The sequence below is a fragment of the Tupaia chinensis genome, unplaced genomic scaffold (assembly GCF_000334495.1).
Source record: "Tupaia chinensis unplaced genomic scaffold, TupChi_1.0 Scaffold000348_1, whole genome shotgun sequence".
Lineage (NCBI taxonomy): Eukaryota > Metazoa > Chordata > Mammalia > Scandentia > Tupaiidae > Tupaia > Tupaia belangeri.
In genome coordinates this window covers 423,972-450,280 of record NW_006159842.1, presented here as the reverse complement: position 1 = coordinate 450,280, position 26,309 = coordinate 423,972, and the positions used below count along the sequence as shown (strand labels likewise).

Sequence of the window (26,309 nt, the reverse complement as noted above, 5' to 3'; positions counted from 1 at the left end):
GAAGCGTGTGCTTGCGTGCCCAAGATCCAGAGAGGAGAATGGAGGAGAAGGGATTGCAGCGTGGCCATCCTCCCAGAGGGTGATTTCTCGCTTTCTGTCTCTGTCTGGCAAGCACACATGCCCTATAGCAAAAACCTCTCCAAAAAAAATAAAAATAAAAATAAATTGTTCTTATTTAATTTTATTTGTCATTATTATTTTTTAATTTATTTTTCCTCCAAAGGAGTTTTGCCTTAGGGCATGGCCACTTGCCAGAGGTAGACAGGCGCAGTAAGACGGAAAGTGAGAAATCACCCCATAGGGATATCCACTTCACAGTCCCTTCTCTTCCTGGAATCTTGGGCACACAGAACACTCTCCAGTGTGATTTTTCTAGCTACCAGGTTTGGGACTCAAATCACGATCTGCCATGTGGGAATGCTGCAACAAGACCACTGTGCCATCTGATGGTCCCTTTTTTCTAAATTTGAAGGGATGTGGGGAATAGGGGAGCATCAGAAAGCAAGCCTCCAGGTCTAGGACTTGAACTGCTATCAGCCATGAGGGAGTCTAGCACCTTAACCACCATGCCGCCTGCCAGCCCCAGAAAACTAACATTTTTTTAAAAGAGAATTATTTATTTAATTTTGTGTATTGTTATATTTTAATTTGACCAGACAGACGGGGGACAGCAAGAAATCTGCCAGGTCCAGGACTCGAACTGTGGTCGGCCATATGGGAATCCTGCCCCTTTGTCCACCATGCCACCTGCCAGCCCCCAAAAACTAACATTTTAAAAGTATTTCTAACACCATGTGTGGCTATTGGCTATCATCTCAGGCAGCCTAGGTCGCTGGATGTTTCCATCATCCCAGAAAGTTGTCTTAGGCAGCTTTGGTCCAGGGTAAGGCCCTCCCTGGCCCCCACAGGTGTGTGCAGTCTTCCTTTGAGAAGGCTGAATTACCAGTCTAAGCATCTTCCCTCTCGCCTCATTTGGGGAACAGACAGATCATCTCACCTGAAACATTAAGGATACTTCATTCTAAAAGCAAGAGAAAACATTACCTGATGTATAAAAAAAGTCAGTAGAGGGGACCAGCAGTTAACATAATGGCTATGTTGCTGGACTCCCATGTAGTCGACCGCAGTTCAAGTCCTGGTCCCAGTGGCTTAAACTCACGCCGGGCGCGTGTGTCCAAGATCCAGAGAGGAGAATGGAGGAGGAGGGATTGTGGTGTGGCCATCCCCCCGGTGGGGGGTGATTTCTCGCTTTCTATCTCTCTGTCTCTGCCTTTCTAGGGAGCACACACACCCTGTAACAAAAACCTCTCCAAAAAAAAAAGTATTTCTAACATTTTGGTGGCATGGTGGTTGAGGCGCTGGACAGACCTGGTGGCTTGCTTGCTTTCTTCTCTCTTCATATATCTTTTTCTGTTCAAATTAAAATAAATGAAATGAAATAATTCCAAAAAAAAAATTCTTTTTAAAAGTTTGTGAATTCTTTTTTAAAAGTTTATGGGGTTTTTTTGGGGGGGGAAGAGGAAGGTTTTTGCTACAGGGCACATGCGCTTTCTAGAAAGACAGAGACAGAAAATGAGAAATCACCCCCCCAGGGGGAATGGCCATGCTGTAATCCCTTCTCCTCGCAGGATCTTGGGATTCTGATCCCACAGGTTATTTTTTTTAATGTTAAAAATACTTTTTTTTGGACCAGCAGTTGGCATAATGGCTATGTCGCTGGACTCCCACGTAGTCAACTGCAGTTCCAGTCCCGGACCTGGTGGCTTAAAGTCATGCTGGGCGCATATGCATGCATGACCCAAATCCCGAGATTTCTTGGTTTCTGTATCTCTGACTCTCCTGCAAGCACATACACTTATAGCAAAAATCTCCCTTAAAATAACCTATGGGCAAAAAGGTGGCATGGCGATTAAGGCTCTGGATTGCAGAAGGCTTACTTCAAGCTTTGAGTCCCAGACCTAGCAGCTTGAAATTAACTCTGGGCATAGGTGCATGCTATAATCTCAAGAGGACAGTGGAGAAAAAGGGATTGCAGCATGGCCACCATACTTGGAGGGTGATTTCTCATTTTCCCTGTCTCTGTGTGTCTGGTGTGCTTATGCACCCCATGGTAAAATTTTTTTTTTTTTTAAGAATTTTGGGAACTTAATTTAATTTAATTTGATGGGATGGGTACAGAGTGAGAGAGAGACAGAGAAGGAAAGTGGGAAAGCAAGTCACCAGGTTTGGGACTCGAACTGTGGTCGGCCATGTGGGAGTCTAACACTCTGGCAGAAATCTTATAAAAACAAAACAAACCTGTGCACTGGATAGTCACCTTTCAAATTTGGTTATATAAAATATAATAGATATAATAACTCAAGTACTATATTTGCCCTTTAACTAGAAAATATGTTCAATTCTATTTGAAATTCAGGGCTCTAGAATCAGCTGTTTAGTTTCCAATTATTTGACCTTTTTGCTGAATCTTTTAATAAATTTTTGTTGCTAAATATTTGATTACTGGTATCATGTCCTTATCACACTCCTGTTCCTTTCAGCCCTTGTTTAAAATTTACCTGCTATATATAAAACCATGGCAAGTAAGGGCCTACTTGTGTGTTTACTGTTTGTGTGACAGGAAATGATAAATACTTCATTGGGAACAATAAATGTGCTTTGCTTCTTTTAGTTAAGAATTATAATTAACTTTATCTTCATTGCATGGGAATCACAAATTAACAACAGAGACTTTTATCGGGCCAACAGTTGGCGTAATGACTATGTCGCTGGACTTCCATGTTGTCGACCGTGGTTCGAGTCCTGGACCGGATGGCTTAAACTCATGCTGGGCACGTGTGCATGCATGCCCAAAATCCCAAGAGGAGAATGGAGGAGAAGGGATTACAGCGTGGCCATCCCCCCGGGGGGAGGGTGATTTCTCGTTTTCTGTCTGTCTTATCTGGTGAGCCCATGCACCTTATAGCACAAACCTCTCCAAAAAAAAATACAGGCTTTTATAGTACGTAAACTGTTTTTGGCCCAACTGTGGTAGTGTTTGCTGGTTGATACTGCTGTATGGCAGACCGAGGCCATATGGAAGGCCTGGGTTCGATTCCTGGCTTACCGTACAAGCTGGATATGGGGGCATGAACCTATATAGTTGCAGAGGCAGGAGGATCGTAACATAGTAAGAGCTATCTAAAAATGTCAAACTTAACTACTTTTAGGGGTTTATTTGGCAAGGGCTTTGTAACAAATAGGAACACAAATAGGAACACTGCTCCATGAAGTTCCTCATGCCTTTAGTTGGATGATAAAGGGAAACGAATGTCATATGAGAAAAAACAGATTTCTTTATCTGTGAAGTGTCATTTTTAGTCCTAAATATGTTTGATAGGATGATTGAAATGGCAAAGGCTGTCAACGCTTCTTATTCTAAGCTGTTGTCAGTATAATTTCTAGTTGTCTTTTAGGACCAAGTCATGGGCTTTAACTAGTTTGGGTTAGGGTCCCATACTTTATTATAACAACAACAAATCTGTTTGAATTATTTACTTGAAGTCTGATTTGGGGTCTTACCACTGTTTTCTTTTTGGAGCCACTTTATAAAATCTGATCACCTAGAGTCTAGTAGCTATTCTATTTGTCTCGTAAACTTAACCACCATTGGTATTAGGTACTAGAATTGTAAGTCAGAAGGCAAGTTTTCTCTAGGTAGCTGACCCATAAAGTTAAATTTAGGACGATTCAGTGTTTTTTATTATTACTATTATTTGATAATGACCTTAACATAGAGCTTACAGAGACTTCTTTAAAATAAGTTTAGAGGTTTGGGACCTTAATTCTTTTTCAGGTGGAATACTCTTCTAACACAGTTGTCTAGCTGAGAGCCCATTGTTAAGCAACTGGGACATCTTTGGGACCTGGTTGTATTGCTGTTTGTCTGTAGGACTTTGTTAGCTGAGCATTGCCTATATGTTCTGTTTTCTCTGTATGTGTTTTCCTTTTTAATTTCTGTGTATATGTATTTACTTTTCAGTTACTGTTGGGAATTATTTGCTACTGTCTGAGAAATTTGTCCTAAGTCAATTGAACACAATATCTTTAAAACATACATGTCAGAGTAAGCTAAACATATAAATGGTAAGTCACTCTCAATCATGTGCCATGATTGAGATAACAGGTAGAATTTAGCCCCCAGTGAATCACAGGTCAAGACAGAGAAGATGGCTGTGAGTCAGACCTTGGAGGGTTGTGTAATAATGCGTGCCAAATAGGAATGAGATTAAACTTTTCCAGCCTATGTGTGCAAAGATGAGCTTTCCAAGCTACATTTTTTGTGGTCAGATTTACTTAACAGTCTCAAATATATGTATATAATGTTTCCCTAGAATTGTTTGTGCAGTAGGGGTTTTTTTTGTTTATTTTTTTCTATTTATTTTTAGAGATTTTTGCATTAGGAAGCATGCATTTGCCAGAGAGAAACAGACTGACACGGTGAGAGGGAAAGTGAGCAATCACCCCCCCTGGGGGTGCTGCAATCCCTTCTCCTCCACACTCCTCTTAGGATTTTGAACATACACACACAACGTGCCTGGTGTGATTTTTCAAGCCACTAGGTCTGGGACTCGAATCATGGTTGCCCTTTAGAGAGTCCAATGATGTAATTATTAGGCTATCTGCCGGTCCCTGTCTTTTGTTCAATTTTTAATTGAAATAGCTTTTTTTTTTGTCTGTATTTTTAAATCCTACTTCTGGGTTGACGACCCAGATTTCTGTAGTTTTTTTGTTTACTTCATGTACATATACATCCACAGTTTTTGTTAGAATACTATTTAAAATGATTCTTTGTGGGGTCAGCAGGTGATGTAGTGGCTAAAGTGCTGGGGTCCCACATGGCTGACAGTCCAGATCCTTCACATCAGGGGCCTAAGCGGCTTGCTTTCTCACTTTCTCTATTTCTCTCTCTCAGCACATATACCCCATTGCAAATTTAAAAATAATGTATGGCAATACAATTAATTAAATGATTCTTTTAAAAAAATTTTCTGTGAGCAGTTTTGGTAAGTATTGGTTGATGATGGTGGTGATATTGACTGGTCTTGCTAGTTTATTTAGGTCTCATGCATTCATTTAAAAGGCAAATGTAGAACACTTCAAAGCAGTACCCTATTTTAGGGAAGGGTTTGCTTATGTACTATTTTTATGCACAAGTAATTTTGTATTGTCTTCTCTTTTTTAGGAGGAGAGCATTCCCATTGCTTTATCTGGTAGGGATATCTTAGCTAGAGCAAAAAATGGAACAGGCAAGAGCGGTGCCTACCTCATTCCCTTACTTGAACGGCTAGACCTGAAGAAGGACAATATACAAGGTTAGTTGGAGAAAAGTTTGTTTTAAATTTAAGATGGTGGTTTAGTGGCCAGCAGATGGTGTGGTGGTTGAGTGCACTGGACTTCCACATGGCCGACCATAGTTCAAGTCCTATTCTCACTTTCTCTCTCTCTCTCTCTCTGGTTAAGTCAAAATAATGATGAATAAAATAGAGTAAAATATTTATTTTTAAAAATAAAATGGTGGTTTAAATATTGATGCTGTGTCACCTTTCGTGAGATAGGTAGAAAAAAGTATTATTACCCAATAAACTAAGATCATGAGAGGTTCATGTTACTACTTATAAACTGTAGAATTAAGTTTTATTTCTTGTGCCAGTTGTGTGTGTTGAGTTCCTTATAGAAACATGAACTACTTGGGACCAGCATTAGCATAATGGCTATGTCGCTGGACTCCCACGTAGTCAACCGTGGTTCAAGTCCTGAACCCGGTGGCTTAAACTCACACCGGGCGTGTGTGTGTGCGTGCCCAAGATCCCAAGAGGAGAATGGAGGAGAAGGGATTGTGGCGTGGCCATCCCCCCTGGAGGGTGATTTCTCGCCTTCTGTCTCTCTGTCTCTGTCTGGTGAGCGCACGTACCCTGTAGCAAAAACCTCTCAAAAAAAGAAAAAACAAACATGAACTACTTTTGTGTAAGGGCTTGTCAGTTTGTAACTCTATGAGCTTAGGCAGTGGGGAAGAAATAAATTTCTCTAGGTGTACCCAGGGCAAGCTGTTAATATTAAGATTTCACCTCTAAAGCTTTTCTTAAATTTTCAGCTTTCTTGATCTGTAATTACCATTTCTGTTGACATTCATATGACCTGAGTAAGTAGAACCTAGGCAGCAGAAGTTTCCTGTTAGTGAATCTCTTTACTGTCAAATGTAGTTAGATCTCTTAGATCTATTAAGTTAATAAACTTTCGACTGTTGGTTGCTAGATCAAAGAACCCTTTAAAGGTTTGTACTTAGAAAATTGCAGGGCCAGCAGGTGGTATACTGGTTGTTACGGTGGTGGGTCATACATGGCCGTGTGCACTGTTGAAGTCCTAGACCTGGCTGCTTAAAAACACGTCAGGTGTGTGTGCATGCTATGCCCAAAATGCCACGAAGAGAGTTGAGGGAAAGGGACTATAGTGTGCTTATCCCACCACCACCACTCTGCTCTCTCATTTTCTCTCTCTTTCTCCGTCTCTATCTGGCAAGCATGCATACCCTATAGCAAACTTAAAAAAAGAAAAAGTGTGTATGGGTGTACGAACAGTGGGGCTGGTCCCATAGCTTAGTGGTTAAGGGAGCTGGATCCCACCTGGTCAACCGTAGTGTGAATCTCAGCCCCGGTGGTTTGAAAAATATACCAGGTGCATGTGCATGCATGCTCCAGATATTGACAGGATGGAAAAAGGGGTCACGATGTGATCATACCCTTTGGGTGGGTGTTTTTTCCTGCTTCTGTTTCTGTTAGCACTTGTGTCCCTTGGCTATAAAAAAAAAAAAGTAAAGAAGGTCTGGTAGGTGGTGTGGTGCTTAGGTGCGTTGGACTGCTACATGGCTGACCATGGTTCGAGTCTCAGACCTGGCAGCTCTCTCTGCCCCATTCTTCCCTCCCCTTACCACCCCCCACCCCAGTCAAATTAAAATAAATAAAGTTAAATAAAATAATTCTTTAAAAAAGGAAAGAAAAAGGTAGAAAAGGGTACAGTATTTACATAGTATTGCTAGAAAGTCTGAATCTGGAATGCTACAGTAGTTTCTCCTTTTTCTTTTCCTCTATATGAGAGGCAGTGGAAGGGAAAGTCTTTCTATGTGGCAGTTCTCCTGCCCCAACCTCCCATTGAGCTGGGATTAGAGGTATGTATACAGAGCAGTGCATTAGGCTAACCCAGGAAGGAAACCTGCTTTTCCAGTGTAGCTTCCAACCTCCCTTTGTGTCACAGCAGCTGGTGCTATTTGTGTATTTATTTACGGATCAGCCCATGGTATGATGGTGAAGGTGGCTGGATCCTACATGGCCAGCAACATGGTTCAAGTTGGCTTGAAAAATACCCTGGGTATATGTACCCAAAATCCCTATTGGAGAAAGAGAGGAAAAGGGATTGTAGTGTTACCATTCCCAATCCTTTGACACCTGCCTTTCTCCTACAAATATGTGTACCATGTATACATTATTTTATATATATATGTGCATACACATATATACTTTTTTTTTTTTCATTTATTTACTTGTGTGTGAGAGAGCAGTGGTGAGACAGATGGTCCCAACAGGTATATCTTCACATTGCAGTCTATCCCCAATCTCAAGGTGCCTAGATCATGGGCACATGCATGTGCCTGGTGTATTCAAGGTGGTCCTGAGATTCAAAGCTAGGACCATTGCCATGTGGGGACATGTGTCCATTTGCATCACTGCTACACCATAACCTGTTCCTCAGTGATATTTGTTCATTTGATTTCTCATAATGTTAGGCTTATTATGATTCAGATTTTTAAAGAATTATTTAATTTTGTTTATTGTCTTTTTTTTTTTTTTTAATTTTTTTTTTTTAACCAGAGAGAGGAAAAGTGAGAAAGCAAGTCGCCAGGTCCGGGATTCAAGCCGTGGTTGGCCATGTCGGAGTCCAGCACCTCAGTTACTACATGACCTGCCAGCCCTGTGATTTAATTTTTTAATAAATCACATTATCTGTGTTAAGGAGCAAATATTTTTCTACCTTTTTAAATTTAAAATGTGATATATTACTTTTTCCTCTGTTCTTTGTTTTCCAGCAATGGTGATTGTTCCCACTAGAGAACTTGCTCTACAGGTCAGTCAAATTTGCATCCAGGTCAGCAAACACATGGGAGGGGCCAAAGTGATGGCAACCACAGGAGGAACCAATTTACGAGATGACATAATGAGGCTTGACGATACAGGTAGGAAATGATTGATTTACGGTAGTGTGGCTCGCTGCAGTTTAGTCACAGGTGCTTCCTTTCAGTTAATTGTTTTTAAATGTTTTTAAGAATCAAAGAACATGAGACCAACGAATTGTGTAGTGGTTACGTCATTGGACTCCCCACGTAGTCAACCACAGTTCGAGTCCTGAACCTGGAGGCTTAAAACTCACACTGGGTGCGCGCGTGTGTATGTGTGTGTGTGCGCGCGTGTGTATGTGTGTGTGTGCGCGCGCCCAAAATCCCAAGGGGAGACGAGAGGAGAAGGGATTGTGGCGTGGCCATCCCCCTGGGGGTTGATTTCTCACTTTCCATCTCTGTCTCTCTAGCAAGTGCATGCACTCTATAGCAAAAATCTTTCTTTTCAATTTTATTTATTCATTCATTGACAGAAAAACTTCAGTAGGAAAATGAGTAAAGGAAACAGCCATTTGAGGAAAAAAGGCAAATGGTGGTAATTGAAAAGATATTCAATCTTTACATTGTAAAACATAAATAAAGGTAGCAATTATGTGGGTTTTTTTATTATTTATCTAACTTTATTTGTTATTACTTATTTTTCAATTTGCCCAGAGAAAGAGAGGGAAAATGAGAAAGAAGTCATCACATCCGGGACTCAAACGACAGTCGGCCATGTGGGAGTCCAGCACAGTAACCACCATACCACCAGCCGGCCCCACAACTGTGTATTAACTCTACCTATCTAATTGGCAAGGCTCAAAAGCATTAGTAACTAATTGTGAATTTGGGAGAAAATAGGTTATCTTGCGACATGAGGGTTTAAATGATCTGTCTTGGACAGTGTGGTTTGTAGTACTGAAAAGTTGTACTAAACTAAGTTTCTCAGGACTGAGTATACGAATTTTCATAATCTATGAGAAACCGCAAAAGCAGTCATAAGAGGGAAATTCACAATTAGTGTGCATAAAAAAGATGGGGAGGTAGCAAATAGATAACATCATGCCTCAGAGAATTGGAAAAATAGCAATTAAAAATCCAAAAAATTCCAGGAGAAAAGAAATAATAAAGATTTGCCCAAAAATAAATGAAATTGAGAATAAATGAGCCATATGGAAAGTAAATGAAAAGAAAACCTTTTTTTTTTTTTTTGAAAAGATTAAGATTGACACACTATTAGCTAGACTGATTAAAAAGAAGAAAGGAAACAAGAATTTGCAATGAAACAGGCAATATTACAACAGACACAATAGAAGTAGAAATCTTTTGATCATGAGAGGATACAGTTAGCGACTATAAGCCAAGAGAACCTGGAAGAGATAGACAAAATCCTGGGCACATATAGTCTACCAAGATTAAATCAGGAGGACATAGAAAGCCTGAATAGACTCATAATAAGCAATGAGATTGAATCAGTAATAAATAATCTCCCAACAAAGAAAAGTCCAGGCCCTGATTGCTTCACTTCTAAATTCTACAAAATTTTTACCCTCATTCTACTCAAGTTATTTCTAAAGATCCAAAAGGAAGGAATCCTTCCAAACTCATTTTATGAAACCTCTACCATCCTCACCCCTAAAACAGATAAAGGCATGACAAAAAAAGAAAACTACAGACCAATATCTCTGATGAATTTAGATGTGAAAATTTTCAGTAAGATACCTGCAAATCGTATCCAACAACATATAAAAAAGAATGCATCATGACCAGGTAGGCTTTATTCCAGGGATGTAAGGGTGGTTCAACATATGCAAAAACATAAGTGTAATACACCATTTTAACAGAAAGAATGATAAAAACCATATGATATTTCAATCGATGGCAGAAAAAGCATCAAAACACAACATACCTTTATAATTAAGACTCTAAGCAAAATTGTCACGGGAGGGCCATTTCTCAACACAATAAAGCCATATATGAAAATCCCATAGCTAACATATGGAATGGGGAAAGGCTGAAAACTGATACAAGGCTGCCTACTTTAACTCCTTTTCATTAGTGCTGGAAATCTTAGCCAGAAAAGACAATCAGAAAAGAATAATATAAAAGGCATTCAGATAGGCAAAGAAGAGTTGAAAAAATCCTTTATTTTCAGATGACGTAATGGGATACTTGAATGACCTAAAGGTTTCCATGAAGAAACCTTTTGAAGTAATAAATGAATATAGTAAAGTGTCAGAATACAAAATCAACATCCAAATATCGATAGCTTTTTTAACTTTATTTTTTATTTATTTAAATTTGACCAGAGAGAGGCAGAGAGAAGGGGATGGAATGAGAAAGCAAGCCGCCTGGTCCAGGACTTGAACCACTGACAGCAATGTGGGAGTCCAGCGCCCCCAACTACCACGCCACCTGCCGGCCTCAATAGCATTTTTATATATGAACAACCACCTGAATGAGGTAGAACTGAAAAAAGTAATCCCTTTTACCATAGCCACAAAATGTGTAAGATACCTATGGATAAACCTAACTAAGGAAGTCAAAGACCTTTTACAAGGAAAACTATGAAAATCTGAGACATTGACAATGACACAAAATTGTGGAAGGATGTCCCATGTTCCTGGATTAGAAGAATTAATATAATCAATATGGCAGTTGTGCCCAAATTAATCTACATGTTTGGCGCAGTTCCGATCAAATTACCAGAGACATTCTCACAGATCTAGACAAGGCAATCATAGCATTTGTCTGAAATCATGAAAGAACCTGTATTATCAAAGCAGTCTTGTGCAAGAAGAGTGGTATGCTTGGCATCTCACTCCCTGGCCCCCAAATATTTTATAAAGCTGTGATAAAACAGCATGGTATTGGCACAGAAACAGGCAGATGGACCAATGGAAGGCAAAGGATATCACTCAATCTATTGGGAAAAGGAAAGCCTCTTAGCAAATGGTGCTAGAAAAAACTGGTATCCACCTACAGAAAGATGAAACTGGACCCCCATCTTTCACCATTAACAAAAACCAACTCATGGGTCAAAGATTTAAACCTAAGACCTCAAATTATAAAACTGGTGGAAAACACTGGAGAAACTGGGAGACACTGGGGCATGCAAATACTTTTTAAGTAAGACCTCCAAAGCACAGGCAGTAATCCCAAAAATAGACAAGTCAGATTACATCAGATTAAGAAGTTTCTACACAGTTGGGACCAGCAGTTAGCATAATGGCTATGTCGCTGAACTCCCATGTAGGCAACCGTGGTTCGAGCCCTGGACTCGGTGGTTTAAACTCACGCCGGGTGCATCTGCGTGCATACCCATGATCCCGAGAGGAGAATAGAGAAGGGATTGCAGTGTGGCCATCCCCTCTGGGGGATGATTTCTCACTCTGTCTCTGTCTTTCTGGCGAGTGCACATGCCCTATAGTAAAAACCTCTCCAAAAAAGTTTCTGCACAGCAAAAGATGCAGTAATTAGTGTGAATTGATAACGCTCTGAATGGGAGAATATTTTTGTAAACTATGCCTCAGATACAGGACTGATAAGTAGAGTCCACAGGGAACTCAAGCAGCTTACTGGGAAAAAAATTATTAACCCAATTAAAAGATTGGAAAATTAACTGAATAAAAGCTTTAAAGTATATACAAACAGCCAAAAAGCATATGAAGGAATGCTCAATGTAAGGGAGATAAAGATTAAAACCACAGTGAGATACCACCTAACCCCTGTCAGAATGGTGAAGATTAAAAGTACAAAAGGGACCAGCAGTTGGCATAACTGCTATGCTTCTGAACTCCCATATAGTTGACCATGGTTTGAGTCCTGGACCCAGTGGCTTAAACTCACGCCGGGTGAGTGTGCGTGCATGCCCAAGATTCTGAGCAGAAAATGGAAGTGAAGGGATTGCAGTGTGGCCATCCATCCACCCCAGGGGTGGTGGTGGTGGTGGTTTCTCGCTTTCTGTCTCTCTTTCTGGCAAGCGCTTGTGCCTTATAGCGAAATGAAAAAACCTCTCCAAAAAAGAAAAATACAAAAAATGTTAAGTGTTGGCAAGGTTGTGGTGAAAGGAGAACTCTTCTACCCTGTTGGCGGGAATGTAAATTGGTCCAGAAACTGGAAAGCAATATGGAGGTTCCTCAAAGACCTACACATACAACCACCACATTATCCAGCCATTCCACTCCTGGGTATCTACCCAAAGAACAGGAGAATACTCATTCAGAAAAGTGCTTGCACAAATAATGTTTATTGTGGCATTATTCCTTATTGCTAAAACATGGAACCAACCTAAATGCCCATGAACAGAAGAATGGATTGAAAAAGTGTGTGACACATACATTCCATGGGATATCATTAGGCCATATAAAAAAACAAACAAAAAAACCCCCAAAAAAAACAGTACCCTTGGATTTGGTAGAAAGTGGATGGATATGGAAGATCTATTGCTGAGTGAAGCAAATCAGGTTATGAAAGAGAGACATTCATGTCTCCACTTAACATACACTGACTGTTGGCACTCTATGATAGAGACTGAAAGATTGGGGGGGCATAAAACCACTGAAAATAGTTATCGGTACTGGGTACAGTGTGGAAGGAGGTTGGGAGAGGGAAGAATGTAGGGAAGGAAATTCGAGAGAAAAATAGGGAAATAAGACATTCGTGGGACACAGAAACGGTTTATTACGTGTTGACGTGGATACTCGACTGGTCTTGAGGTGTATTTCAGTGTTGGGTAAATTCTTTCTACAAGCTTAATGATGTATGGCAATTGAATATATAAAAATAATAACAAAATTTTTAAAAAGTTTCTCAGGACTTTGGTTAAATACTTTGGGAGTATTTACAGTTTGAATGGCATTCCACATTAAGTCCATTCAAGAATGAAGCAGATCCAGGGACCAGCCGGTTGCGTGGTGGTTAAGGCACTGGACAATCCCACATGGTTGACCGCGGTTCGAATCCTGGACCTGGTGGCTTGCTTTCTCACTTTCCTTCTGTCTCTTTTTTTCTGTGTCTCTCTCTGGTCAAATTAAAATGAAGGAATGAACAAGTAAAAATTAAATAATTCTTTTTTAAAAAGAATGAAGCAGATCTGTAAAGAGAGCTCCATAATATATTACTAAATGAAAACAAAGTAACATAACAGCAAGAAAGAACATTTAAGAGGCAAGTCGCTGGTGTGGTAGTTAGGTGGCTGGATCTAACATGACCAACTAGGTGGTTTATGTCCTGAACCCAGGACTATCAAAGTAGTATTCTGTGTATGTGTGCTCAAAATCCTGAGAGGAGATTGGAAGAGAAGGGATTGCAGTGTGGCCACGCCTCCCAAGGGGTGCTTTGGGTGCTTTCCCACCATCATCCCCCTTCTCCACCCAGCAAGCACACATGCCATGTAGCAAAAATTTTTTAAAATCATCTACATAAAATTATGTATAGATTTAATCAATTTCATGTGGTAATTATCATGTGATTAAGGTTTTTGGACTACAGTTTAGTTTTGTTTTAGTTTGCTATAGGGTGTGGGCATGCCCGAGAGAGAGAGACAGAACACACCTTCTCCCTAGGGGGCTGGTCGCACTGCAGTCCCTTCTCCTCTTCTCTCTGGATTTTGGGCATACATGCACAGGTGCCCAGTGCGTTTCTCAAGTCCTCAGGTCCTGGACTTGAAGTGCACAGCCAGCCATGCGGGAATCTAGCTACCTTAGACACCACTCCATCTGACAGGCCTAGCAGTGGTTTTTGTTTGTTTTTAAGTTGCCAGAGAGTGGGTGTACTCACTAGAGAAAGAGAGAAAGAAAAGGAAAATGAGAAAGTAACTACCCGTGGGGGATTGCCATGCTGCAAACCTTTATCCATTTTTTCTCTCCTGTTGGGATTTTGGGCATGCATGCACATTAAGTTTTTCAAGTCACTGGGCCTGGGTCTCAAACCATGCAGTCAACCATGGAGAGCTGCTTTTACCACCACGTCATGGGCTGGCCCTGGACCATGGTTGTTTTAAATGATTATCTTGTTTGATCCTTAAAACAATGTTCTGAACACCACTATTGTAGATTAGCGGCATTTCTGCCATGTTAGAAGCTTGATGGGCCTTCTGTTATTCTTTGGGGATGTCCTGAGTACAAATGTATGCCTCCTGTTTATTGGAAGTAAGTGATTCAGGAGGAGGTAATCCAACAGGTGTAGAAGTGAAATGTATTGTCTTGCCATTCAGATAGGGTAATGGAAATTCATATTCTAAAACACTTCTGCATGGTTTTGTGTTACTTCTACCTCTATTGTAGAGTTTCTGATAAAGAGGTATGTAGGTGAGCCTTTATAATACCCTTTTTGCCCAAGCCAAAGTTAATGAAAATATGTTTTCTAAATCTTGTATAGTGCATGTGGTGATCGCTACCCCTGGGAGAATCCTGGATCTTATCAAGAAAGGAGTAGCAAAGGTTGATCATGTCCAGATGATAGTGTTGGATGAGGTAATGTCTCTTACCCATGTAGTATTTTGTGTTGTTCTGTGTGTTATATATCATAACTGCTACTGAATGGAGCAAGTTGTTACGATCCTCTACAAAAACACATAATGATGGGCCAGCAGCTAGCACGGAAGTTAAAGGCACTGGATCCCACATTGCCAACTTCATGGTTTGAGTCCTAGACCCCACGGCTTAAGAACCATACCCAGTGCATGTGCATGTATGCCCAAAATCCTGAGAGAGTGAAGGAGAGAGGATTGTGGTGTGGCCATCCCCCTTAGGGAGTGATTTAGAGGTATGTAGGTGAGCCTTTATAATACCCTTTTTGCCCAAGCCAAAGTTAATGAAAATATGTTTTCTAAATCTTGTATAGTGCATGTGGTGATCGCTACCCCTGGGAGAATCCTGGATCTTATCAAGAAAGGAGTAGCAAAGGTTGATCATGTCCAGATGATAGTGTTGGATGAGGTAATGTCTCTTACCCATGTAGTATTTTGTGTTGTTCTGTGTGTTATATATCATAACTGCTACTGAATGGAGCAAGTTGTTACGATCCTCTACAAAAACACATAATGATGGGCCAGCAGCTAGCACGGAAGTTAAAGGCACTGGATCCCACATTGCCAACTTCATGGTTTGAGTCCTAGACCCCACGGCTTAAGAACCATACCCAGTGCATGTGCATGTATGCCCAAAATCCTGAGAGAGTGAAGGAGAGAGGATTGTGGTGTGGCCATCCCCCTTAGGGAGTGATTTCTCACTTTCCCTCTCTCTGTGGCAAGTGCACACACCCTTTAACAAAAACTTCAAAAGAAAAAACAAGCCAGAAAAAATAATTAATGGTCAGTTTAAACTAATTTGCCTATAGAATATATTTTGTCTTTTAAAGTCAATCAGTGATAGGCACTCATGGGAGTTAGCCTTATTTCTTTCTCAGGGATGCCGTATAGCTTAGTTTTCATTTTTGTTTTTCAAAAAGAGTTGCTGGAGGGACCAGCAGTTAGCATAATGACTATGTCGCTGGACTCCCATGTAGCCAACTGTAGTTCGCATCCCGGACCCAGTGGCTTAAAGCTCACGCCAGGCGCATGTGTGTGCGTGCCCAAGATCCCGAGAGGAGGACAGAGAAGGGACCGTGGCGTGGCCATCCCCTTGGGGGGTGATTTCTCGCTTTCTGTCTCTGTGTCTCTCTCTGTCTTTCTGGCGAGCGCATGTGCCCTGTAGCAAAAACCTCTCAAAAAAGAAAAGAGTTGCTGGATAACTTCAAAGCCAAGTTCATTCTAAATCTGTCTCTGTTCAGAAATACATTTTATAAAACCACATATGTCTTTAAAACCTCTTCATTTCTGTGTATATATTGCTTTGTGTTACTTAGTTTTTGTTTTCTGTTAAATGTATTACCTCACCAGGTTATAAGTGCCCTTGAAAAAAAAGGGAATTTATTTATTTATTTATTATCATTTCTTTAATCTGACCAGAGAGAGAAACAGGGAAAGAAAGCAAGCCACTAGGTCCGGGACTTAAGCCATGGTTGGCCATGTGGGAGTCCAGCTCCCTAACCACCACACTTGCCACACTTGACCTGCCAGCCCATAAGTCCCTTGATTTTTTTTTTTTTTTTTGGAGGGGTTTTTTTTTTTAGGGGGCTGCGCTCCCCAGACAGACAGAGAGAGACATAGAGACAGAAAGCGAGAAATCACCCCCCAGGGGGGATGGTCATGCCGCAGTCCCTTTTCCTCCGTTCTCCTCTTGGGATCTTGGGCATGCACGCACACGCGCCCGGCGTGAGTTTTAAGCCGCCGGGTCTGGGACGCGAACCACGGTCAACTACATGGGAGTCCAGCGACATAGCCATTATACTAACTGCTGGTTCCCCCCATAAGTCCCTTTTAGTCCCATACTCAACTCATTCCCTGGGACCTTGCAGTGTTTTATGTATCATTATTAGTGAATATTTTGACAAAAGTTACTTCCTTTTAGTTTTTTTTAATTAAAGGATTATTTTGTTTAACTTTATTCGTTTATTTAATTTTGACCAGAGGGACAGAGCGAGAGAAAGTGGGAAAACAAGCCTCCAGGCCCAGGACTCAAACCGCAGTCGGCCATGTGGGAGTCCAACGCCCTAAACCACCACACCACCTGCTGGCCCCACTTACTTTTAGTTTTCTTATTTTCTTTTTTTGTATGTTTTTTGTTTCATGAATGAGAGACAGCACTCTCAGATAGGGTCTTGACATTTTAGTCCACCCCAGCTCCAGCCAGCCCCACATCATGAGCACACATGACCAGCCTAATCAGAAAGTCTCTGATAGCTCCCTGGTGCCCCAACTCACATTATTGCTTTTGCCACTGAACTACTCTCTGGCCCCTCCTTTCCCACTTGATTTTTGTTTTATTTAATTAGTTTGTTGATCATGATCTGATTTTTTTAAAATTAATTCAGTCTGTTGTGTGTGTGTGTGTGTGTGTTTAAGAATTATTTTATCTTTTATTTATTTTGACCATAGGGTAACAGAGTGAGAGAGTGGGAAAGTAAGAAAGCAAGCCGCCAGGTCTGAAACTTGAATCACTGTCAGCAAAGTGGGATTCCAGCGCCCTTAACCACCACGCTACCTGCCGGCCTCTGTTGTTATTATTTTTTAATTTGACCAGAGAGAGAGAGAGGGAAAGTAAGAAAGCAAGCCACCAGGTCCGGACTTGAACCGTGGTCGGCCATGTGAGAATCCAACGCCTTTAACCCCCATGCAACCTGCTGGCCTCATCATGATCTAATTTGGATTAAATTCTTTTCTTTAAGTAATGACAGGCAATTAACATTTGTTAATCATCATATGCCAGCACTGAGTGCTTTCACTTTTTTTTTTTTTAATTTGTACAACAACTGTGTAATGTAGGTATCCTATAAAATAGTTCCTACAGTATGTAGATATCCCAGTTTACACTTTGGGAAATTACAGAGTGGTTAAGTAATATCCCACCACAGCTAATACATAAAAGAAGAGTTTAACCCAGGTAATTTGACTCTACAACCTGTACTTCTAAAACTCTCCACATAATACCCCTTTAGCATGCTAATCACATTAAAATTTTGTCATGGGAGTAAGGGTTTTATTAATCTAGAATTGTTTTCCCTGAAATACGGGGATTGTAAACGTTTCCTAGACTCAGGAACTTCGCACTGGTGCTGTTGGATTCTGCACTTTTTGAGAGAACTTAAACGTAACTAGGACCATTGCATGGATGGGTGGTTCCTTGGGGTTTTTGTCCATACATTAACTAAAGGCTTTAGACATAATTTCATTGTTTTAAAATTTCCTTCTTTTTGTACTATAGGCAGATAAGTTGCTATCACAGGATTTTGTGCAGATAATGGAGGATATTATTCTCACGCTACCTAAAAACAGGCAAATTTTGCTATATTCTGCTACTTTCCCTCTTAGTGTACAGAAGTTCATGGTGAGTATAAGTCTATTTAGAATTAGTGCCATCTTATTGCCTTTTAATCCACTTACAACTTAACATTGCATATACTTTCTGTTGATTATATCATAATTTTTTACTTTTTCTTCAGTTGGTAAGTTAAGAGTTATATATAAATTATCTGATTTTTTTTTAAAGTTATAATAGTAATTTGTTTGCATTATTTTTTCATGTAGCGTTGGTAATAGGCTAGCATAACTATTAATGCTGGGTGCATTGATCACTGCCTTATTCTATATATATGATGTACAAAATAATTGAATTTTAAGACCTTATCTCTATGACAATTTCTTTCTTTTATAGCACAGATTTTATACATGTCTTGAAGAGAGATGCATTTCTTACAGAGTTTATCAGACACCTGTATGGGGGTGTATTTTGGATTAAACTGCTTTCATTTGAGTATATGATTCTTCTTTGTTGCTTTTTCTGTTTTCCCCAGAATTCCCATTTGCAGAAACCTTATGAGATTAACCTGATGGAGGAACTAACTCTGAAGGGAGTAACTCAGTACTACGCATACGTAACTGAGCGCCAGAAAGTACACTGCCTCAACACACTTTTCTCCAGAGTGAGTAGGAGGCTGCCACTCTAAATACTAGCCATTATGACATCCTAGTGGGACAGATAATTGCTTGAATTTCCTACCAATCTTCCCTGTGGATAAAAGTCTTCAATGTTTCCTAAAAGGCATTTTCAGGTTTTTTTTTTTTTTTTGGAAGGGTTTTTGCTGTAGGGCGTGTGCACTCGCCGGACAGACAGAGACATAGAGACAGAAAGCGAGAAATCACACCCCAGGGGAATGGCCATGCCACAATCCCTTCTCCATTCTCCTCTTGAGATCTTGGGCACACATGCACACGCGCCCAGCGTGAGTTTTAAGCCACCGGGTCCGGGACGCGAACCGCGGTCGACTGCGTGGGAGTCCAGCAACATAGCCATTACGCTAACTGCTGGTTCCCCAGTTGTTGATCTGAGGTAGATCTGTATGATTGATTTTTTTTATCTTACCCTGAAATAATTTTACCTCAGTTATAGTTATTCACATGATGAATTTGTCTAGTCACTAAAATCTATTGGTAACCCCAAAAATCAATATTAAAAGACTTTCATGGTCGTTTATGAGTATACACAGTGTTGTGGGAAAAGAAAGACTCATCTGACATTCACATTCCTAGCTAAGGTCTCCTGTTCTGAACAAATTTGTTTTTCACAGCCCTTATATAATGCCACATTTTTCGCATTGTTGTACATTTGGTTCTTAATTTTGTTGTTTAAAATAGCCCCTCTTCGTAGTGCTAAGGAGTTGCCCAATGCTAACCTCAAAAAGGCTGATAGGCCTTGCAGAGAAAGTGTGTGTTAAATAAACTGCATACAGGTATTAGTTATAGTGGTGTTGGTTGTTTTATGTATGTTAAATACAATATTCTCCAACATTTGGAAACACATAAAACAAGCTTCTGTGTACATCTCTTGGCCAGAAACTTGTGACTAGAGGCTCCCAAGAACCTCATCCTTTATTTTCTGTTGATGCAAAGATTCTGTATTTGCTAATTCCGTGTTTGCCCTGACTTTATAGAATATAACTACTATGAATAATGAGAATTAACTGTGTTTTATCCTTGCCGGCAGTTACGTTGGTCTTATGAAATCATAGTTCTACAGTAAAACCTGAAAATCATCTGCAACTATTAAATAAATATTTAGAATTTTTGTGACTTTCCATTTCATATCATGAAATTCTAGTTTTAAACCATGTTTTTGATGCTGCTTGTTTGCTAGTCAATGTTTTCAAGATTCAGAAAACCAAATGAAAGTTTCTATTTCTCTTTCTCATACCTCTTTTTCTTGTGCTCAGCTTCAGATAAACCAGTCAATCATTTTCTGTAATTCCTCTCAGCGAGTTGAATTGCTAGCCAAGAAGATTTCTCAACTGGGTTATTCTTGCTTCTATATCCATGCTAAAATGAGGCAGGTGAGTGTAAAACTAGAACTTAAAAGATTTAACTAAAAACCTTTTGCTAAATATTTCTTGGATTTTGTATATTTATTTTTTTGAGATGTTTTTGCTATAGGGCATGTGCAGTCACCGGAGAGAGATAGAGGCAGAGAGACAGAAAGCGAGAAATCACCCCCTAAGAGGGATGGTTACGCCACAATCCCTTCTCCTGTCGGAATCTTGGGCACTTACATACACACGCCCAGTGTGAGTTAAAGCCACTGGGTTTGGGACTCAAACCGCAGTCAAGTACATGGTAGTCTAGCAACATAGCCATTACACCAACTGCTGGTCCCGTATATTTCATTTTTTTAAGCATTATGTTTTGTTTGTTAGCTTTATTTATTTATTCATTTATTTTAATTTGACCTGAGAGGGTCGAAGAGAGGGAGAGAAAGTGGAAAAGCAAGCTGTCAGGGCCAGAACTCGAACTGTGGTCAGCCATGTGGGAGTCCAGCGCCCTTAACTATCATACTGGCAGAATTATATCTATTTATTTAATTTGCTTCTGGGCATGTGCACTCACTGGAGAGAGACAGAGAAAAGGACAGTGAGAAATCCCCCAGGGGAGATGGCCACACCACAGTCCCTTCTCTTCCATCTCTCCTTGGGATTTGGGGCATAAATGCACAGGTGCCTAGAATGATTTTCAAGCATCCAGGTCTCAAACTGAGGGTCCACCATCTGGAATCCAGCTGCCTTAACCTCTGTGCCACCTATTGGCCCGGATTTTGTTTTGTTCTAATGCTTCTCCAAATGTCCTGAGTTGAAGGATATTCCTTAATGGCCATAGGACCATTTAAGTTTTGCTCTAGGGTGTGGGTACATATGTGCTCCCAGGCGTCGGGGGGTAGGAAGAAAGTGAGAAATTGCCCCCTAGGGGGATTGCCACATTCCAGTCTCTTCTCACTAGTCCTCTCAGGATTTTGGGCATGTAGTTCCTATGCCCAGCATGTTTTTCAAGCCACCAGGCCCAGATGTCAAACCACACAGTCAACCATGTAGTATCTAACTTCCCAAACCTCTGTGCCACCTAACGGGCCATAGACCCATTAGAGAGGTTACAACATTTTCTAATATTACAAGGGCAGTAGTATATATTTATACTTCAATGGATTGTTAGGAAGATTGAGATCATTTATGAATGAGTACTTTGTAAGCTATTGAGTAGGATACAAAGGTGAAATTTTCTACTTCTCTTCCTTCCTCAAGTAAGTGTCTAGGTTTGCCCTGTTCATGGTAACTACTAGTCACATATGGCTATTTAAACAATTTTTTATCCAACCTGGTGGCACAGTTAGTTGCAAAAGAACTGCAGTGCAAGAAGCCAGGCCACATGACTGCCCACAAGTTCGCACCCCCAGCTGGCCTGAAAACACTCCAGGTGCATGTGCATATGCCCAGAGTTCTGAAGAGCTGAGGACTAGGGAGAGGAGAGTGAGCGCGGATGAGACACCCTATAAAGACTGTGTGTTTTCTCTTTTTTCTCTTGCACATGCTTGCATGATGAATAAAATTTTTAAAAATTCAGGTCCTGGGACCAGGTCATGGTTAAGGCTCTGAATTCCTACATGGCCAACCACAGTTTGAATCCCAGACTCAGGGGCTTGAAAATCAACAATATGTGCAAGTGTGCCCATGCCTAAAATCACGAGAGGATGGAGAAGCCATTGGAGCATAGCCATCCCCCTGAGGGGTGATTTCTCATTTTCCCTCTTTGTTTTACAGTGTACGCATGTGCCCTATTGCAAAAGCCTAAAACCAAAACTCAGGTCCCCTGTCACATTACCCACATCTCAGTTGCTCAGTCACACCTGTGGCTAGTGGCTACTGTGTTGGGGAGTACAAGTACAGGCCGTTCACTCACTATGAGGAGTTCTGTTAGGCTGCACTGAGCTTGATGTTTAGTTTGTTTATGTGCCTCTTAGCTGATAGGGTTTTTTTTTCTTCATTATTTCCCCAGAAAAGGCAGGCAGTTCTAAATTTCAGAATTTGAGTTAACAAAATATTGGTAGCTTGTGTCTATAACTTTTTTTTGTTGGTAGCTACAACCTGAAATTTCATAAGAAAGCAGTTTGGGCCAGATGAAACAAACATGGGGCTAGCAGGTGGTATGATGCTAACTCTGACATGGCTATCTGGTTCAAGACCCAAACTCTGACTTGAAACTCATGGGGGATGCCTGTGCATGTGTGCCCAAAACCCCAAGAGGAGAATGGAGAAGGGGTTATGGCTTGAACGTCCCTTCTTGAGGGGTGATTTCTCACTTTCCCTCTCTCTTTGTCTCTCCAGAGAGTGCACACACCCTATGTGGGGGGGGAATAAGGTGTATATTTGTGTGACACACACACAGCAATAATGAAAACGTGGGGAAAGACAGAGAAATAGCAAGAAATCACCCCCCAGGAGGGATGGCCACACCACAATCCCTTCTGCTTCATTCTCCTCTTGGGATCTTGGGCACGCATGCACATGCACCCGGTGTGAGTTTAAGCTACTGGGTCTGGGACTCGAACCGTGGTTGGCTACATGGGAGTTCAGCGACATAACCATTACACTAACTGCTAGTCCCAAAGTGTGAGACTTTCTACATCCAGTTAAACTGTCTTTCAGAAATGAGGATGAATAAAAACAGGAAAAAATGTTTCTGTAGACTAACAGAGTTTAATTTCCATTTAGTTTTTTTGTTTGTTTGTTTTTAATTATTTTAGTTTTATTTATTCATTCATTTATTTTAATTTGACCATAGAGAGACAGAGAGAGAGAGAGGAAAAGTGAGAAAGCAAGCCACTAGATCCAGGACTTGAACCACAGTCGGCCATGTGGGACGGTCTAGCTACTTAACCACCATGCTACCTGCTGGTCCCAGTCTCATTTAGTTTGTGGGTTTTTTTTGTTGTTGTTGTTGGGTTTTTTTAGCATTTTTTTTTTAATTTATTTAACTTTATTATTATTTTCACATGAGTTTTGACAGAAAGAGAGAAAGAGAGAGAGAGAGAAGCTGCCAGGTCCGGGACTGGAACTGTGGTTGGCCATGTGGGAATTCCAGCACCTTAACCACCAAACCACTTGCTGGCTTTCTCATTTAGTTTTGAAGCTTAGTGTCACAGATCCTTTGTATGAACAGATTTTGGGGATAAGGAACTAAGTGGATAGACACCAGTAGAAGAGTTTAGGCTTTATGTGAATTTCAATCAAGTGAAATTTATTGCCTTTTTTCCTAGGAACATCGAAATCGTGTATTTCATGATTTTCGAAATGGCTTATGCCGCAATCTTGTTTGCACTGGTAAGTAGTTTTGTATTTCCTTTACCCATTATTTTTCACCTTAGTTCTGATTTTTTTTTTTTCTCTTTATGCACCCTGTAACATACTCCAGTGCACCCCTACCACTGCTTTTTCAAAATTTGAAAGAATCATGAAAAGGACTATAAAATAGCTTACATATTTCTTGCTTATTTCTCTGCCTCACATCTGAAAGTGCGATTAATGTAGCTATGACTTAATACATTTGGTAGACCTGACCTTGAAATACATACAGATGGTTTCAGAGTCTAATTATTTCAGGTTTGTGCCATTTACAGTGTGTGAGCTCACCAGAAAGCGACGAGAGAGAAGGAAAGTGAGAAATCCTCCTCTAGTGGAGATAGCCATGCCACTATCCCTTCTAGTGGAGATAGCCATGCCACTATCCCTTCTCTTCCATTCTCCTGTCAGGAGAGGACCCAGTGGCTTGAAAATCTAGATGCTGTGTGTGCCCAAAATCCAGAGAGGAAAATGAAAGAGAAAGGTTTGCTGTGTGGCCAACACCCCTAGGGGGTAATTTCTCATTTTCCCTCTTTGTCTCTCTGGAAAGCCTGTGTACCCTAAAAAAGAAAGAAAGGAAAGGGGTAGGGGGAAAGTTCATAGAAGTTGAAGATCTTTTGTCTGAAATGCTTAGGACCAGAGATGTTTGAAATTTCAATATTTTTTGGATTTTTGTGGGACCCAAGTCTAACCAGAAATTCATTTATACACTTTATTTATACACAGCCTTGAAGGAAATCTTAGACTGTATTTTAATACTGCCTATGTATGTCTTTATCCATGACATACGTTTTTTTGTGGAAACAGATAGCGGATTTCTATTTTTTAAATCTGCTCTGCCAAGTTGTGTCTCTTGATTGTAGAATTTAATCCCTTATCATTCAACATTATTATTGATATTCCTGGATTTGTTCTTACCATTAAGTTGGCCATTTTCTTGGTTGTTTTTTGTTCTCTAATTTCTGTTTGTCTCTTTAGTTTTCCTGATATAGTACTCCCTTCATAATTTCTTGAAGAGTTAGTTTAGTGTTGGTATATTCTTTCAGTTTTTTTTTTAATTTATTTAACTTTATTATTATTTTCACATGAGTTTTGACAGAAAGAGAGAAAGAGAGAGAGAGAGAAGCTGCCAGGTCCGGGACTGGAACTGTGGTTGGCCATGTGGGAATTCCAGCACCTTAACCACCAAACCACTTGCTGGCTTTCTCATTTAGTTTTGAAGCTTAGTGTCACAGATCCTTTGTATGAACAGATTTTGGGGATAAGGAACTAAGTGGATAGACACCAGTAGAAGAGTTTAGGCTTTATGTGAATTTCAATCAAGTGAAATTTATTGCCTTTTTTCCTAGGAACATCGAAATCGTGTATTTCATGATTTTCGAAATGGCTTATGCCGCAATCTTGTTTGCACTGGTAAGTAGTTTTGTATTTCCTTTACCCATTATTTTTCACCTTAGTTCTGATTTTTTTTTTTTCTCTTTATGCACCCTGTAACATACTCCAGTGCACCCCTACCACTGCTTTTTCAAAATTTGAAAGAATCATGAAAAGGACTATAAAATAGCTTACATATTTCTTGCTTATTTCTCTGCCTCACATCTGAAAGTGCGATTAATGTAGCTATGACTTAATACATTTGGTAGACCTGACCTTGAAATACATACAGATGGTTTCAGAGTCTAATTATTTCAGGTTTGTGCCATTTACAGTGTGTGAGCTCACCAGAAAGCGACGAGAGAGAAGGAAAGTGAGAAATCCTCCTCTAGTGGAGATAGCCATGCCACTATCCCTTCTCTTCCATTCTCCTGTCAGGAGAGGACCCAGTGGCTTGAAAATCTAGATGCTGTGTGTGCCCAAAATCCAGAGAGGAAAATGAAAGAGAAAGGTTTGCTGTGTGGCCAACACCCCTAGGGGGTAATTTCTCATTTTCCCTCTTTGTCTCTCTGGAAAGCCTGTGTACCCTAAAAAAGAAAGAAAGGAAAGGGGTAGGGGGAAAGTTCATAGAAGTTGAAGATCTTTTGTCTGAAATGCTTAGGACCAGAGATGTTTGAAATTTCAATATTTTTTGGATTTTTGTGGGACCCAAGTCTAACCAGAAATTCATTTATACACTTTATTTATACACAGCCTTGAAGGAAATCTTAGACTGTATTTTAATACTGCTACATTTTTTGCCTGTTAACCCATCATATGAGGTCAGGTGCAGAATTTTCCAGTAGCGGCATCATGTTTTCACTCAAAAAGTTTTTGAATTTTGGATTAAAGATGATCATCCTGTATATGTATGTGTGTTGTTTTGTTTTTTACTTTTTCCTGTAGGGCAAGTGTGCTCACCAGAGACAGAGAATAAGAGAGAAAGTAAGAAATCACCCCCTTGGGGGTGGTCAAACTGCATTCCCCTCTATGTGCCTCTGGGGATTCTGGGCATACATGCAGTTGACTGTGTGGGAACCAGCTTCCCCAACCACCACAACACTAGCTGGCTCTATATGTATAAATTTTATACTTATATTTCTTTTATATATATTTTATATGTGTTTTTCCTGTACTTGGGTATATTGTTTAGAAGAGGAAATAGTTCCTCAGTGAAATACTGAGAGTTGTTAAGCAAATTTAGAGTTTCTGGCAGACAGGTGCCATTTGCTATTAATTGTTCTTCTATTAGAGAACAAAGTTTTGGGGGGGTTCAGCCGGTAGCATGGTGGTTAAGGTGACTTTTTCTTTCTTTTTTTTTGGATAGGTTTTCGCTATAGGGTGCGTGTGCTCGCCAGACAGACAGAGAGAGACATAGAGACAGAAAGCGAGAAATCCCCCCCCAGGGGGGATGGCCACACCACAATCCCTTCTCCTCCATTCTCCTCTTGGA

At 40.4% G+C, this 26,309-nt stretch overlaps 1 protein-coding gene across 2 annotated transcripts in view; it reads left to right on the top strand.

Moving 5' to 3' along the window:
* Positions 1–26,309, top strand: part of DDX6 (DEAD-box helicase 6) — a 59,557-nt gene that overhangs the window by 18,005 nt on the left and 15,243 nt on the right. The window contains exons 4-10 of one of the 2 annotated variants that reach the window (XM_027773364.1): positions 5,225–5,354; positions 8,120–8,266; positions 14,567–14,661; positions 17,992–18,114; positions 18,581–18,709; positions 19,997–20,113; positions 24,793–24,856. In XM_027773364.1, coding sequence (XP_027629165.1) covers positions 5,225–5,354; positions 8,120–8,266; positions 14,567–14,661; positions 17,992–18,114; positions 18,581–18,709; positions 19,997–20,113; positions 24,793–24,856 — 805 coding nt within the window. Of the gene's footprint in view, positions 1–5,224; positions 5,355–8,119; positions 8,267–14,566; positions 14,662–17,991; positions 18,115–18,580; positions 18,710–19,996; positions 20,114–23,361; positions 23,426–24,792; positions 24,857–26,309 lie in introns of both variants that reach the window. The other variant, XM_006152290.2, reaches the window with a different exon arrangement.